The sequence below is a fragment of the Sturnus vulgaris genome, chromosome 9 (genome assembly GCF_052056855.1).
Source record: "Sturnus vulgaris isolate bStuVul1 chromosome 9, bStuVul1.hap1, whole genome shotgun sequence".
Classification (NCBI taxonomy): Eukaryota; Metazoa; Chordata; class Aves; order Passeriformes; family Sturnidae; genus Sturnus; species Sturnus vulgaris.
The window spans coordinates 27,438,251-27,452,692 of NC_142251.1; the positions used below are offsets into that span (position 1 = coordinate 27,438,251).

Consider the following 14,442-nt stretch of genomic DNA (forward strand, 5'->3'; position numbering starts at 1 on the left):
TTTTGTGGACTTTTTATGTCCTCAGTTTCTTTGCGTTCACTTCGAAATCATCTTGCCAACAGAAGTCAAGGGCTTGTCTAGGAGAAAGAGTCCTTCTAAGCAGGGTCATCTGAGATCTGCAGAAATAATCATCCGTTCTGTTTAGAAAATAGTCTGTTCCTAGGGCACATGTCCTTTTTTTAGACTGCCACGGGGATGAAAAAAGAGCTTTGTATCTCAAAATGGCACGGGCGTCTGCTGTTTGTTCCATGCAGCAAGCCTTCCTCCCGTCCCTCTGACATCACCCCGGATGGCTGCAGAAGGGCTGCTCGGCACAAGCGCTGGGATAACATTTCTGCACGGGCAGAACATGCTCGACGTTCAAATTAATAAAGATTTAGTGCTGCAGAATGGACGGGAGATTTGGGAGAAGAGGCGAGCATGGCTCCCGCCTGCCAGATTGCCATGGAAACACCAATACCTCTTCAGCTCTTTAATTGCCTTCCCTACATTTTTTTGTCGAAAACTTTTTTTTTTTTTTTTTTCCCTCCTCTCCTAACTAAGTGCTTTATGTTGCAGTTCTGGATTTTAGGCGTTTTGGCTTTGTTTGGAAAACTGCAAATGGGGGAAGGCAGAGAACAGTAGCTGTGTGGGGAGATGGAGAATTATGGTGACCCGTAGCCTTTCAAACTGTGTTACAAGTTCATTCTAAATAAAGTATCTATTTCAATGTGAGTTTTTTTATGGATACTTTTTCAGCAGCAGCAGTGTCACATGAGCTGTAGCTGCATCTGCTATAAATATCAGTGTTCCTGCAGCTTCTTGGGCCTAAGACCCCAACGATGAAAGACTTCAACTCTACCTGTGAATGCACAGGATGGTTCCCAGCTCTGCTCTTAGGAGCAGTTAATTCGTAGTTTTTGCTGGTCCTAGGTGTTTGGAAGAGAGATTTGAACCAGGTGATGGCAGGGCACAGGGTTCTGCATGTCCCAGAGCTTCGTGTAGTCAGATTTGCTATTGACATCCTCAGATTAAAACGAACAACCTGATGAATTTCTAAAGCAGAATTTCTTCATGATTACAGGCTTGTTCCTCTGAAATCCACTTAAATATTCTCTTTTTGGCACTTGTTAGAGTGAAATTAGTGAAGGAAACCAGTTTAGATATTAAAGTTTTCCCTCCCAAAAGGAATAGGGTGTTGCTGGAGTGCCTTCACACTTCTCTGAGCTCTGCTTAGCTTCTCAGTTGATGAGTCTTGCGTTATCCAATTGATTTCAGGCTTTTGTGTGTAAAAACAGTGGAGATGTCTTAATCTGATTAAAGCAATTCACTTTACAGATTGTTTCCATGCCCTGTAGACAAGCTTCGCCTTTAACTACTACCCTCAGTGTGTGAAGTGCAAACTGGTCAGCTTGTTTAAATTCCCCAAATGTTAATGGTTTCTAAATCTGAGCTGAGTATATGGCTTTGCTGCTTTTTCACAGTAAGGATTTTTACCAGTTTGCTTCTTTCCTTCCCCCTTCATGTGCCCGCCATAGGATGGTCTGTTCTTCAGCAAAGAAAAGAAAAAAAGAAAAAGCTATTTTCCTATTTTCAGCTAGCTGGTATTTACTAGTGGTTTCTTCCTTGCTGTATAATCTCACTGGAGCTGTAATCTCTTGAGGTTAGTGAGCAGCATAATGAGTCCTTTGTGGTTTGCCTCCAAAATTTGGTTATCTTTGGCTATTCTCTCCATATATCCAGTGCTGCTTACTCCTTACCAGCTCTTCCAGAATTGTGTGTTATGCTGCTGTGGAAGCATTTTGTCCCTTTCTGCACACCCAAGACCTTCCTGCAGAACGTACCTCGTGTTTCAGCATTAACTGCTTTTTTCATGCTCTGTTATTCCTGAAGGGAGTCAGCAGCTGTCTTTTCCTCCCTTGGAATTTGAGACCCCCTCGATTTGTTGTGTGACTGGTGTTTCTGGCCACGCTGATGGTCGTGCTCTTCAGAGCTGATCCACCTCTGACAAGCAGCCCTGAGCATGGGATTTTCCATGCTGTTGTTTGAGGGCTTCAAATCCTTTTTCCTCCTCTCCCTTCATACATAAAGGGTGGCACAGTTGAACTGACAGGCTCTTTCTCGTGAATAATCTCAATTGAGACAGAAAATTCACTACCTGCATAAAGGTTATGGAAACCTATTTTGTCCTTTATTTTCTATCCAGTCTGAAATGTGTTTTTAGCTTGACTTTTTTTTTTCTACATTAAAGTAGGTTGTTTTACACCCACTCCCATAAGAAAGCTTTTGTACCTATGGGCAAGCTGTAACCACATAGGACAAAGGTCTTGGTCTTGAGTTTCTGTGAACATAATGAAAGACTTATGAACAGAAAGAGGAGAGAGGCACGTGTGGTATCCTCCCAAGGAGAAATCTGCACCAGCAACTCAGCTGTGCTCTCTGCCAGGACATCACCCTCCCCTTATCTAAAATAAATCCCCTGGTCAGAGCCTGCACCTTCTGAGATGCAGGATAATCTACCACAAAGCTACAGGAAATCAGCTTTATAATGTCTCTTTCTCACAGCGTTAATTGTTTTGGTATTTTTCATATCTGTTTCTGCTTGAGTTTTTCTGAACTTGTGGGCAAGGAGTTTATTGGCATTACTTTGCTTTGGGTGGTTTCAACAAAGCCCTTTCAGACTTGCTCTGGTTATGGCTTGATTTCCCTATAGCAAAATTCTCTCCAAAGCTGAACTCTGACACAGATTCTGATCTTAATCCTGCACTGTTTCTTTTAAATTTATAGCCCAGAAAATACTGGAATTTATAGTAGGCAGATGAAGTATGGAAACCAAATCACAACATCCAGATCATCTTGGCATCGTAAAGAACACTGAGGCAGAAACAAAACTTTTCTTTTCCCCCTAGATTTTAGCTGTCTCTTTAGCCAAAAAGAAGAATTAAATCTAGGCATAACTGTGCCCCAGTTGTGAGCTCTGGATTTGGATGTCAAAAATCGCAGCGTTCCCTAGAGTGTATCTTGTGCTCTTATAACAGCAGTGCTTATCTGCTTTTCCCTCTGGCCTTGGAAAATAGTCTTGGTAGGATGTTAAATGTCAGGTTGGAGTTTGCATCTCAATGCAGGAGTGTGCAAGGGTTGCTATGGACCCCAGGCTGGGCAGTATTCCTCAAAGTGTTCATCTTGCCTGCACTCAAGAGCCCTTTTCTGCCAAGTCCTTCAACCTTGGCTGCAGTGACGGCTGGAAATTGGGTGTTCCTTTCGTGCCCTCTCCATGAGAAGCCAGTCTTTTGCAAACCAGGGATTGTCTTCCCAATATCTCTGGAATAAAATTCACAAGACTAACCCAGCTTGTGGCAATGGCAAGCCCAGAACACCACCCAACAATTCTCAATTTCTGCTCGTGTTAAACACAGAAGAAAACTGTCAAAAGCAGCTGTCAGAGCCTTGGCAGTGTGCTGATGCTGCCTATATATGGCTTCTAGAAAAGTGGCTTTATCTTTCCAAGGCGAGGCTGCCTTCTCTCGTGCTGTGCACACCAGAGTATTTCCAGTTCACACAATAAAAACAAACTTTTTATGCTGGCTGAGGTAGAAGGTAGCTCCTGGCACTTTTGATTCTTGATCACAACGTGGTGGAGTAGCAGAGAAGTAGCTTTTGAAGTGATTCGTGTTGAAATGCCTTGGTTTTGCATGTGTTGTGAAATTTTTATGAAAGATATAGTGAAATACAGGAAGACAGTGCTTTGTGCACAGAAATGCTAATTTTACTGTGAGAACTGTAGTCTTCTATTTCCCTTGTGATTTCTTTTTTTTCCAAGAGAAGTCACATGACTCTTTAATACTTATTTTAATATAGAATACAGCTACATTTACATTCACTTCAGCTTTAGTTGCATTTCAAAGCCTTTCTATTCAGTCTAAAGCTGAAAAAGTACAAAGTTGGGGTTTTTTTTCTATTTGTTTCCGTGTCTTCTTTCACTTCTGAATTACTAGAGACAAAATACATATTTAAAAGTTGGTTGTCCCATTGTCTCTGTGAAAGGACTCTAAAGGCTGGTAGTGGTTTAATGACCTGCTAAACAGCGGTTCAAGGTGGGAATAATTTGTCAAAGAACCCGAGGAAAATTAATCATTACTTTGCTAAAGCCTCTGCAAACCGAATTGCAATCCTCGGTTGGGATCCTGAGAGAGGTTGAGATCTCGTTCCCCTCCATGCCTCTATTCTGGAAGGTGTTTTTGGCCAAGTGCTGGTTAAGCTTTTACTATGTGGGTTACAAAATCAACTGGCTGCTCAGTCCTCGCTGGGACACGGCTACTCGGCGAGATTACAAAATCGTGTTTGAAAGCACGAGCACAAAAGAAATAATCCTCTGAGCGTTTGCTTCAGTGGCTCCATCGCTGTGAAAGGAATGGAAATTCAAGGTGGTGAGATGAGAATACCAAGGCTGGTTCCCCTCCTGGTACCCTAAAACGTGGTTTTAACCCTGCTCCATCTCCCTGGATAGTGGGAAGTCATCGGAATCCCAACACTTTCCCTTGGATGCAGAGCAATTTCTCTTGGACACGGTGTAACCGAGCCCTGCTAGCTAGAGCTAATCTTGGCTGTGAAAACAAGCTGCTGCAGTGTTAGACAGCAGCAGATGAAGTTTGGAGTCAGAGCTGTGTGGACGTGGTTAAATGGGATAGAAATTGTCAGACAGGTGCAAGGCAGCCTGAGCGTTCCTGCCCGCTGTGGGGGGGAATGCCATGCGAAATCCGCGTTAATATTTCTGTCGCTTGGTAACCCTGACCTCAGGGGTTATCTCAGAGGGGCTCAGAGTGGAATTTTGTTCATTTCCTGAGAGCTCTGCAAAGGCAGCGCCATCCAGAGTGCCCCTTTTTTCAGAAATCAAGTTAGCAGCAGCGAGCATACTTGTGTTGTGGGAAACGCTGATAATTTTCCCGGGGAGCTGGGTTTAATTTAACTGTGTTCTCTATAGGGACTGCAAGCATAAAACGTTCCTATAGTGCCTTGTAGTGCGTGTGACCTGTTTATGTGCTCCAGGGTTATTGAGAAATAACACTTCAAGCCCTGGACAGCAGAGCCAGAGTCTATTCCAAGCTGTCTAGTTGCTGGACTGAATTTTCAGGGACAACTTAGTGGAAGTGCTGTGTTAACCCTTCTGAGTCCCATTCCTTACTTACCAGCATATCAACCTCTGTGGTGGTTTGGACCAGTTTTCCCTGATGCCCCTTGCTGAATTTGTGTTGAAAATTCAGTACAGCTTGAGGAAAGGAAAACCATCCTTAAAAAAACCCAAAACAATAGGGGGGCAGTCAACCCTACAACAGCTGGCTGACAAGTGAGCAGTTTAGGTGGTTGAGTATTATTGATTCCTTTAGATGCCTTTAATTAAGGTTAAATGCTTTCCCAAATGCAATAAGGTTGTGGAGGGAGGGAGTCCATAAAGTGTGTGAGTTTGGGGCCAGGAGACAGAACTGGAGGCTAGGAAGAGCTTGTGGCTTCTTTTCTTGTGGATAAGTTTGGGACAGGACCCAGCTGATGTAGTTCTGAGAGCTTTACCTGGCAGTTTGGTGCTATTCAAATGGCAGGCTGTGGTCTAGGTGGAATGGCTCCGTTTTTGTGGTTCCAAAGTGCCCCCTGCTCCTGTGGAGTTTCATAGTTCTCACCCTTCTGGTCACTTTGGAAACAGCCACTCACTGAGTGCTGCTTCAGGTCCCTGTGAGGGGAAAAGCACTTGCCAGAGCTGGAGGTTCCACCAGGACAGACCTCACTAGAGCTTCCAGTAGACTTGGATAAAAACTGAGCTATGTCGTGCATAATATCTTTTTTAAAAAAGTAGCGAAAGTGTCAAGTTTGAGTTACAGAGCATCTCCTTAGAAATACCAAATTCTTTGCTGAAAGTTGTTAACAGCTCTGGTGTGCTCCAGGTACTTGCAAACATGATCCTGTCTGAAATCAGAGGGCCACAACAGTCCATGTTGCAGCAAATTTTGGATTGCTGGTGGCATTCAGCAGGTCAGCTCATGAGGGACAGAAGCCCCTGTTTCAGTGCTGAATACCCCTAGAGATAGGAAAAAAGAAGGATTTGAGACAAAATACTCTGGAAGAAGGCTCAGGAGTAGCTGCTTTGTATTTCAGAGAATTTCAGTCCAGAATTTTTGATCAGAAAGTAGTAACTGAGGACACTTAACCCGAAGTATGCAGGTGCTGACATGAATGCTGAAATTATTGCATGCTTTGCTTTGAAAACCTACCTTAAAGAAATTCTGGAGAGATTTGGTTGCTTGATGAACAAATCTGTATTTGATTCTTCTCTGTCTGGCTCTCTTGATGCTGCCAGAGATGAAATTAAACTATGTGATAGTGTCTTTGTTTTTGTTCCAGTCCTATAAAATTTTCATTCCCCCGAATACGCTAATGAAGCTTTGACCTGACATGTATTGTGGCTGGGGGTTTGATGGTTGTTTTCTTTTCTTTTCTTTCAGCTCTGCAGTGTATGGATGACTCCAAGCCATGTGTTAATGAGGGAAAGTGCATTCCATATCAAAATGGTACAGGATATTGCAAGTAAGTTGATTTCATTTCTAATCAATTTAATTAACCCATTTTCTTTCCTTCAGGACCTTAGCCAGAATGGAAATGTGAATTTCTAAGATTTTCTTACTGGATTCTTTCATCATAGCAGATTTAGCACAGTTGATGTTTCTTTATAATGCATTAGTCTTTGTGTGCTAGCTTTTTGTAATGTAAGAAAACTGGGATTCTTGTTCAGCATTTGGGTTTGGATCTTGTCAGTTTAATTTCTTTGCACTAGGTTGGGAACTGAGGCCAAACCCATCATAGAGCTAAACTCTGTACCTTGTTTCCAGACCCACAAGCTAAGTTGAAACTTGCTCTCCGTCTCATAGCTCACCTTACTTTATAGAGCTCCAGCATTAATTGAAGTATTTTTGAGGTTTTTCAGAACTATTCTGCACTCTGAAGTGTGCCAAGTCCCTTCTACTCCTTGAGAGCAAGTAATATCCCGAGTTGCTAAAACACATTAAGGACCCATCAAACCAAACATCCACATTTGTTTGCATCATGTAAATTGATTTTGGTAAATGTTGACACCTATCTTCACTTTGTTGCTTCATGGTGGGAAGCTCATCATCAGGAACTTTGGCAGGGTGTGTATTATCTGGAGACAATTACATCTATTTAAACGCAGTTCACCTTTCAAACTGCAGTACTTAGATTTTTTTTTTTTTTTTAATGAAGTGATATTTTGCCAAAAGATGAATCCTCTTTGGCTGTGTTAATTTACTACGTATGCAGTAACCAGATTATTTTCTAAAGGTTGTTTACTTCATCAGTTGAAGTTGTGTCATTTTCTAGCATGCTAAGACATTATCATAGTGCCAGCATTTTTTAAATATTAGTGAATTTTCTCTGTTGATTTAGCTTGGCTAGTACAGAGCTCTACACTTCCATCTTCCCTAACCACAACCTTTAGTTCTCTATTAATGTGGTGCATAGAGCTCGATGTACTTAAATTGCACCTGTGGCACACAAAGGGGAAATCATAATCTAATTTGAGGTTCTCCTCAGGTTCAAATCAATACCTGATGTGCAGAAAGGCCACAGAAAAGCAAATATGTAACTTGTTATTCCCTGTAAGTTTCTTTTAATAATTCTTGCTGCTTACAATTCTTTTCCTTTCCATGCTTTTATATTGATGCCAGCTTAAAGGAGCTGCCATTCTGAAAAGAGAGCAGGAACTTTTCCTGCTTTTCACTTGCATTTTAAGACTGAATAAAGAAGTAGGTGTCTTTTGTAGGTCTTTCTGATATGTACTTAATTATGTTAGTCTGGAGCCAAAGTATGTAGGTCACAGTAAAGGTAATAAACAAAGCTGGTATTGATGTTGGTGCTGCTTTTACCTTCCTGAGGACATTTTCTCCAACCTGCATGTTCCTCTTAACCATGTCTTAACAGTTGTTTTTTAGGGCCTGAGTTGGTTCATCTCATTAACTTCTGCACTGTTTGTAGTGCACTCCAGATCTTGACGCATTTCCCTCACTACAATGGCAACTTGACCACTGTTACTTTTTTTTTAGCACACATTTATAATAATAATGTTGCCTTCCTCCTTGTTGTGCAAAGTGTCCTTGCAGGTTTTAAACCAACTCCTCCTTCAAGAAACAGCTCGGTTCCTTTGCAGGTGCCCTATTAACTGGAAAGGCTAACAAAGAGCAGTATACAAAGATTAGTACGTGTCTTTTAGTTCTGGCCCAAGAACACTTTTTTTGCAGAAAGGAAGGAACAAAGCAGCAAAACCCACCTCAATTGTGGAGTCTCTACCTTTAGCAAGCTGATTCTTAGCATCCTGTTTTGGTTTTAGCTTTTTTTTTTTTCTTTCCTGCACTATGAGGAACTCCGAATAGAGGAACTTTCTCTCTGGTTTAGTAACATAAATGACTTTCTGAATTTTTGATGGCCATGAGAGTAGAAATGTTTTGCTTGGGAAAATGAATTTATTACTAAAGCAAGTGGCTTGGCTTCTAAGTCTGCAGCATCTCTCAATGATTAGCAGCATCCCCACCCCTTCCACTTTCTTAAAGTTATCTGCAGTACTTCCTCTGCTGGGCAATAAGTTATTATACCAGGCTCCCTTCCTCTTTCTGTATCTCCTCTTGGCTGAGCTGTTTGTTGTAGTGTGTGGAGGGGCCATCCCATCAGTCTTGCTGTCTCCTAGGTGAGCTGCTGAGGGAGAGCCTGCATCAGCAATAACCAAATGTGATAAGATATGAGTCAGCACTGATAACCAACACCTAGTCTGGGTACTTGGGCCAGCAGGGGAGGGCAGCATGTTGCTGAAGCAGCTTCCTTTGTCTGAAAATCCTGTAACACCTACTCCATTAAAAGAGAAAGCTGGTTTTCTGCTAAGAAACCTTTATGATGGTGTGTCTGGCATCTGTTCTGGGAACAGTGGTTGTGACCCTGTAAGGAAGCAGGGCTTGGGGCTTTATCAGATTGCTCCTGTGAGCGCCCTTTAAGCAGCTCTGTTCCCCTGGTGACGCTGCTGGCCCATGGCTGTCATTCTGTGGCACTGCTCGATAAAGTTGCTGACCTCCTCTGACCTTGATTTTATATTTAGAAAATTACGCATTCCTGTGTTTGCGTCTTCCAGAGCCAGATTTTTCTGTGTGTGTGAGAGCTCTTTCCTACACTCATTCAGTGGCTCTGTTCCATAGAATATGTCTGCATTTATGTGCAGCAGCATGAAGGGAACCTGTCCTTCCGAGCTTTCTTGGTCCTGCTTTGATAAAAGGCAGGTTCAGTTTGGAGTTTGCCTTTGCTTTGCACTATGATGGGTGTTTTGTTGTTGTGGTGGGTGGGTTTTTTCCCCTCAAAGCATCTCCAGGCAGCCTTTTACACACTAAGGAGCCTTCTTGTACCAAAGAGAAGCAGACTGAGAGTTCCTCATTGCTTAATGCTGATTGTGACCATCACAGTAAAGCAATTTCTTGTCTCCCTGCAGCTGGCTGGCTGGGTAGCAGTAGCAGGAAGAGTTCCTGGGACAATGCTGTGAACTTGCAGCATTTCTGCAGTTGCAGCAGGCTGGGAGGGAAGGTGTGGGCACAGGGAGCTGTTCCAAAGACAAGCAGAGCAGAGATTTTGGCATGGCTGTTTCCTGAGCGCAGGGATGTGCCCCGCTGCAGGTGGGTGCAGGGTTGGGCAGTGCCTCTGCCTGGAATGGGGCAGGGCTCCAGAGCAGAGAATCTCTGAACTGGTTTCCCTGTGTTCCATCAGCTCTTCCAGCTTCCTAGCCCTGTGGCAGGGAGCAGAAGCAGAAGTGGGAAGGGAGGTGACACAAGGGTGCTGCAAGGTTTAGGGAGGAAACTGGGCATTACTACTTGTACTTGGCAGCTGAATTTTTGACCTTAGGACTGTTGCAATTTGTGTATCCAGAAGGGATTTGTACCTCTGTGAAACCCTTAGCTTTAACACTAAGGTCTTCTGTTACTCCTGATGGTGTAAAAAACCTCAGAGCCGTGCTTAGTCAAATGGAGTGCCAAAAGGACAGTCCCTCAGCACATCCTTTCATGCCCCAAGCTGCCAGGGTTTGTACAGCTCTGTCTCTTCAGTGAGCAGTGCTTCTCTCACCCTGTGCTGAAGTTTGTGCACCCTTTACATAGCACAATACGATTTCTGCATCTTATGTGTAGACTGGCAATAGGAGGATCTCCAAAAATGTTGAACTCAAAGCAGCAATGGCATGGCAATGAGGGGCTTCTCTCCTAATTCTAGCTGCCAGTAACTTCAACTGCCTTGCAAAGTTTTTGACTTACCTTTTCTTCATGACGGGTCTTCATAAATAATTTTTAACTTGGATTTTAAGAGGACTTCTGGGGCTGGAGGCAAGATCCAAGGCCACAGAACTTCTTCTGAAGCCAGAGCTGATATCTGCTCAGGATCTGTCTCTGGAGACTAATCACTCCTAGGCTGGTGAATGGGGAATACCCACAGGAGACCTTGTAGCAGGATGAGGTCTGAGAGTTTTCCAGAAGAGGCTAAATGGAGAAGTTGAGAAGTTGTCCCTTTCTGAGAATGGCCTGCCCTTTTCTGTTTCCTTCCGTCTCCTTTCAGAAGTTAAAGGAGCCCCTTGAGACCAGGGCAGAGGAAAAAGGGGAGAGTACAAGCACGGCTAGCTTAGATTCTGGGAACAGAGCTGTGATTTCCAGTCAGAATTTTTTTTATTGTGAGTTACCTGCGTGCACCAAAAGCTCTCCAGAGCTCTGAGGGGCAAAAAAAAAGCTGAGCTAAAGCTTTAGTGCTGCACTGTGGAGTGGCTGTGTGCAGAGGCACTTTCTGTGGCTGGGAACAATAGCTGTGTGCTGCTTTAAAGGCAGGGCAGGGAGGCTGTCCCATCCCAAGTATGACGCATAAATGGACGCCTTGAGACATGGGAAGGAGCGTTTGCAAAGCTAACCAGAGAATCCTGTTCTCCCTCCTGAGAGGAGGTGTAGGTGTGGGAGTCAGAAGCCGGGAGCCAGAGGGAAGTCTGGTTAAAATCTCTAACGAAATAGCTGGGACCCTTCTCACGTTAGTCATCAGAGGGAATTTTTTCCCTCTTTTCCATGAGGCGTCTTCCAATGGAAGCGGAGGGAGCGTTGGGTTGGAGGGGGGAGAAGCAGGACGACGAGGAAATTCTTCCCTTGGCTTTTTAAATTGAAACCATCTGCTTTCTTCTCTGCATCTCCAGATGATATCATGGGCCCGAGGAGAAAACTCCCATGAAAATCAAACATCTGGAAGCCTGGTTAAAGTTGTCTATAAGGTGCATTTGAAGAGACTGTCTTATGAGCGTGCCCAGGCAAATATAGCACAGCAGATGAGGAAGTTTTTCCAACAGACCAGACATATTTTCCAGAAGTCTATTGAAAGCAAGAGAGAACTAAGTTTTGGAAGGTAACTTTGACATAGTTTTGTGACAGAAGAGCCAAAAGCACAGCTTTTGTGAGTCTTCTGCTTTGATTTGCAGCATTAGGTTGTTAGAGTGAATGCAGCTCTCTGGATTTGTGGATACTTCAAATCTGGATAAATACCTTCATTTTGTTTCTACGTCTCTTGTTTAGCTCCATGAGAGCCTGAGCTAAGGCAAATGAAGGCTGGAGCTGAAAAGGAGGAGGGAAAAAGAAAAAAAAAAAAAAAAAGGCTGAGCTCTAAAGTATTTGTGCTGGAAAGTAGCCCAGAGAGAGTAAAGGAGAAGCTTTAATTAGAAGCAGCTGCATAGCTGATGCAGCCCACAGGACATTTTCCCATTTCAAGCTCTCTAGCTTTCAGAAATCATGATTTGAATTAAGTTGTATGTGAAATTTGTTCTTAAAAGATTAAATTCCTGTTGAAGTAGGTTAAGAGACCTCATGTGCTTCCAGAAAGTGCCAGAACAAACTTCATCTTCCTGTTTCTCTTTCTCAGTGTTAGATGGAAAACTGAGGAGAAACAGTGGCTTTTATTTGGAAAAGATTTGGTTTCCTGTTCTGAGCATGTCATTTGGAGCTGACACAAGCTGCTACAATTTTAAGCTGCTCTGTAGACAAGTGGTTTTTTTTTTTCCCCTCTCCTAAAGAGAACTTGAAAGAGTAGGTTGGGATGAGAGCAGAGCAGGGGTGATGGGAAGCTGGAGCTGCTGTGGAGTTTAATCATATCCTTTAAAAAAGTCTGGACTTAGACTGCATGTTTTCAGTGTTTGCCTCTGTTTTTAGAGAAACAATGTGGTGCTCAATGTGAATCAGGAGCAAATATTTGCAGTTTTATCCACACCAGCATTTAGAACTAAATTACTAGTGTTTGTGCCTAGAAACGTTGATGGCAGGAGACATGGTTGAAAATCTGGGCTGTAGGGTTTTTTTGTCCTTTAACATTCAAAAAGGCTTGCACTGAATTGCTGGAGGGCAAGATTGCCTAACTCTGTGACCAAAGACTTCTCCAGAAGGAGAGCAAAATGGTGGGTACAAGGGCCCTGGATACCTGACCCAGCATCTTTCCATAGGCAGGCATGCTCCTTCTTCCAAATAAAAAGAGCTAAAGTTAAAAGAGGAGTCGGGAGTGCTCCCTCCTGTTTTTCTGATTAGCCTCAGAAGATAGCAGAACAAGCCTAGTCTTGGAGTGCTCTTCAACTTTGTACCAGAACATTTGTGTACAAAATGCTGGGCTGTTTGTGGGTGCTGGTTGTCTCAGAGCACATATCTCAGCTTTCCTTTTAATTCAGACCAGCAATGCTCTTAATCAGTGTTTGGGTTCCCTTCTCCCTCTTGGCTGGGGGCAGCAGTTAAATGCACCTTCCAGTGCCCCTGAGCATTAGGGGTTGGAGAGAAGATATATTTTGGGTGTCTATTTACTTGTGGACAAAACATGAAATATTCCTCTAGACTTTGTGCTTTGGTTTACAGCCTTTCTATGGAAAAAGCACTTGAGCTCATGCTGACCCACAGCCTTGGGCTGTTACACTGAGGATGGCACAGGAGGCAGAGGATGTTCTGCATTGCTATTGTCTCAGGATTTGTTTTCTGTAACTTTATTAATCCTGCCTTGCCCTGCAAAGTTTCTCCCTTTCATGTCTGTTCTTGGGTATGAAGTTGAAAGTATTAAGGTATGGTGAAAGGAGTCTAATTTGGGTGTGGGCAATGGTAAATTACAATTATGCATATATGACTTTCCTGCTTTAGACAGATGGCTAAAGCTAGTTAATAAATTCTAACATGAGAAAAAACAGTTGTGGTCATCTAGTAATGACCCCTTGCATAACTTGGATAATAACATCTCTGAATAGCTTTGTTTGAACTAGCGTGCATACTCTCCCTGAAACAGCCAATCCTGGTGTTCTTTTAAACAAGCATGAGTGATGGAGAAATTCCACTACAACCTTAAATGCCTTGTTCCAGTTGTTTCTCTCTGCTGCTGAGAGACTGTGTCTAAGTCTGTGTCTGAAAATAAAGATACTCCCCTATTTCTAATTTGGATTCACCTAGCTTATAGTTTTAAATGCTCGGTTCTGTTATCCTGGATCTTCTAGGTTGGGAATTCTTGTTAAATCCGTGTTTCACAGTAGACACTTGGAGCTTTTGATTAACTGTCTTGTTCCCTTTTCTCTTTGCTAAATAGACTGAGCCACCTGAGCTTTTCATTGTGGCCAGAGTTTTCTAGTCATCATTACTGTTGGCTTCTTTGAATTCATTTGAGCTCTTCCCTCTTAAAGAGCAAAAACCAGAACTGATGCAGTGGCTGTATCAAGCATTTATCAGGTGTAGCATAATCTCATTTATTCCTCCTTGATATTTGCCATTTGTACCTGTAAAGTATTCCTGGACAAACTGCCACACTAGGAATTCACATTTATGTGGCTGTTAGGGATCCCCAGTGCAAGTATGTTGTTCCCAGCTCAGTTTCCTGTTTTGGGGGGGATGTCCTATGTGTTTTGTTTCTAGATGTATGATTTTGCAGTGCTAAAGTGCATTTTGGGTGCTGACTGCCTTGTTACTCCCTATCAAGAACTTGTCTTCTCTCCTGCCTACATATTTGACTAGCATTGATGTTTTCCATTGTTAATAATCAATAGATGTGTTGAATAGCATGGGAACAAAGGCAGATTCCTGTAGGATTCTGTTTGAAACACAACTTCATGTCCATTCTTTGATTTTTCAACTGATTTTTAGAGCCTGTCTGCTTAATTGTGGGGTTTTGTTGTGATGGTTTTTTTTTTTTGTTTTTTTTTTTTTTATGGTGGTGGTGGTTGTTGTGTGGTTTTGCTTTTTTCCCCCTCCAATCTACCATACACTTTTAAGTGCATGAGGAAAAAAGAAGATTCTTTACTGTTACATTCCTGCTTGAGGACTAGAGACTGTATAGTTATTGCAGTTGGAATCTCCTCCCTTCAGATATGAGTAACTCATTCATTTAATAATTGCCCCT

General features: G+C 42.8%; 1 protein-coding gene across 1 annotated transcript in view; it reads left to right on the forward strand.

The window, feature by feature from the left end:
* NOTCH2 (notch receptor 2) overlaps window positions 1–14,442 on the forward strand; it is an 86,873-nt gene that overhangs the window by 3,502 nt on the left and 68,929 nt on the right. The window contains exon 2 of the mRNA XM_014874743.2: window positions 6,471–6,552. Within this exon, the coding sequence (XP_014730229.1) occupies window positions 6,471–6,552 (82 nt within the window). The remainder of the gene's footprint in view (window positions 1–6,470; window positions 6,553–14,442) is intronic.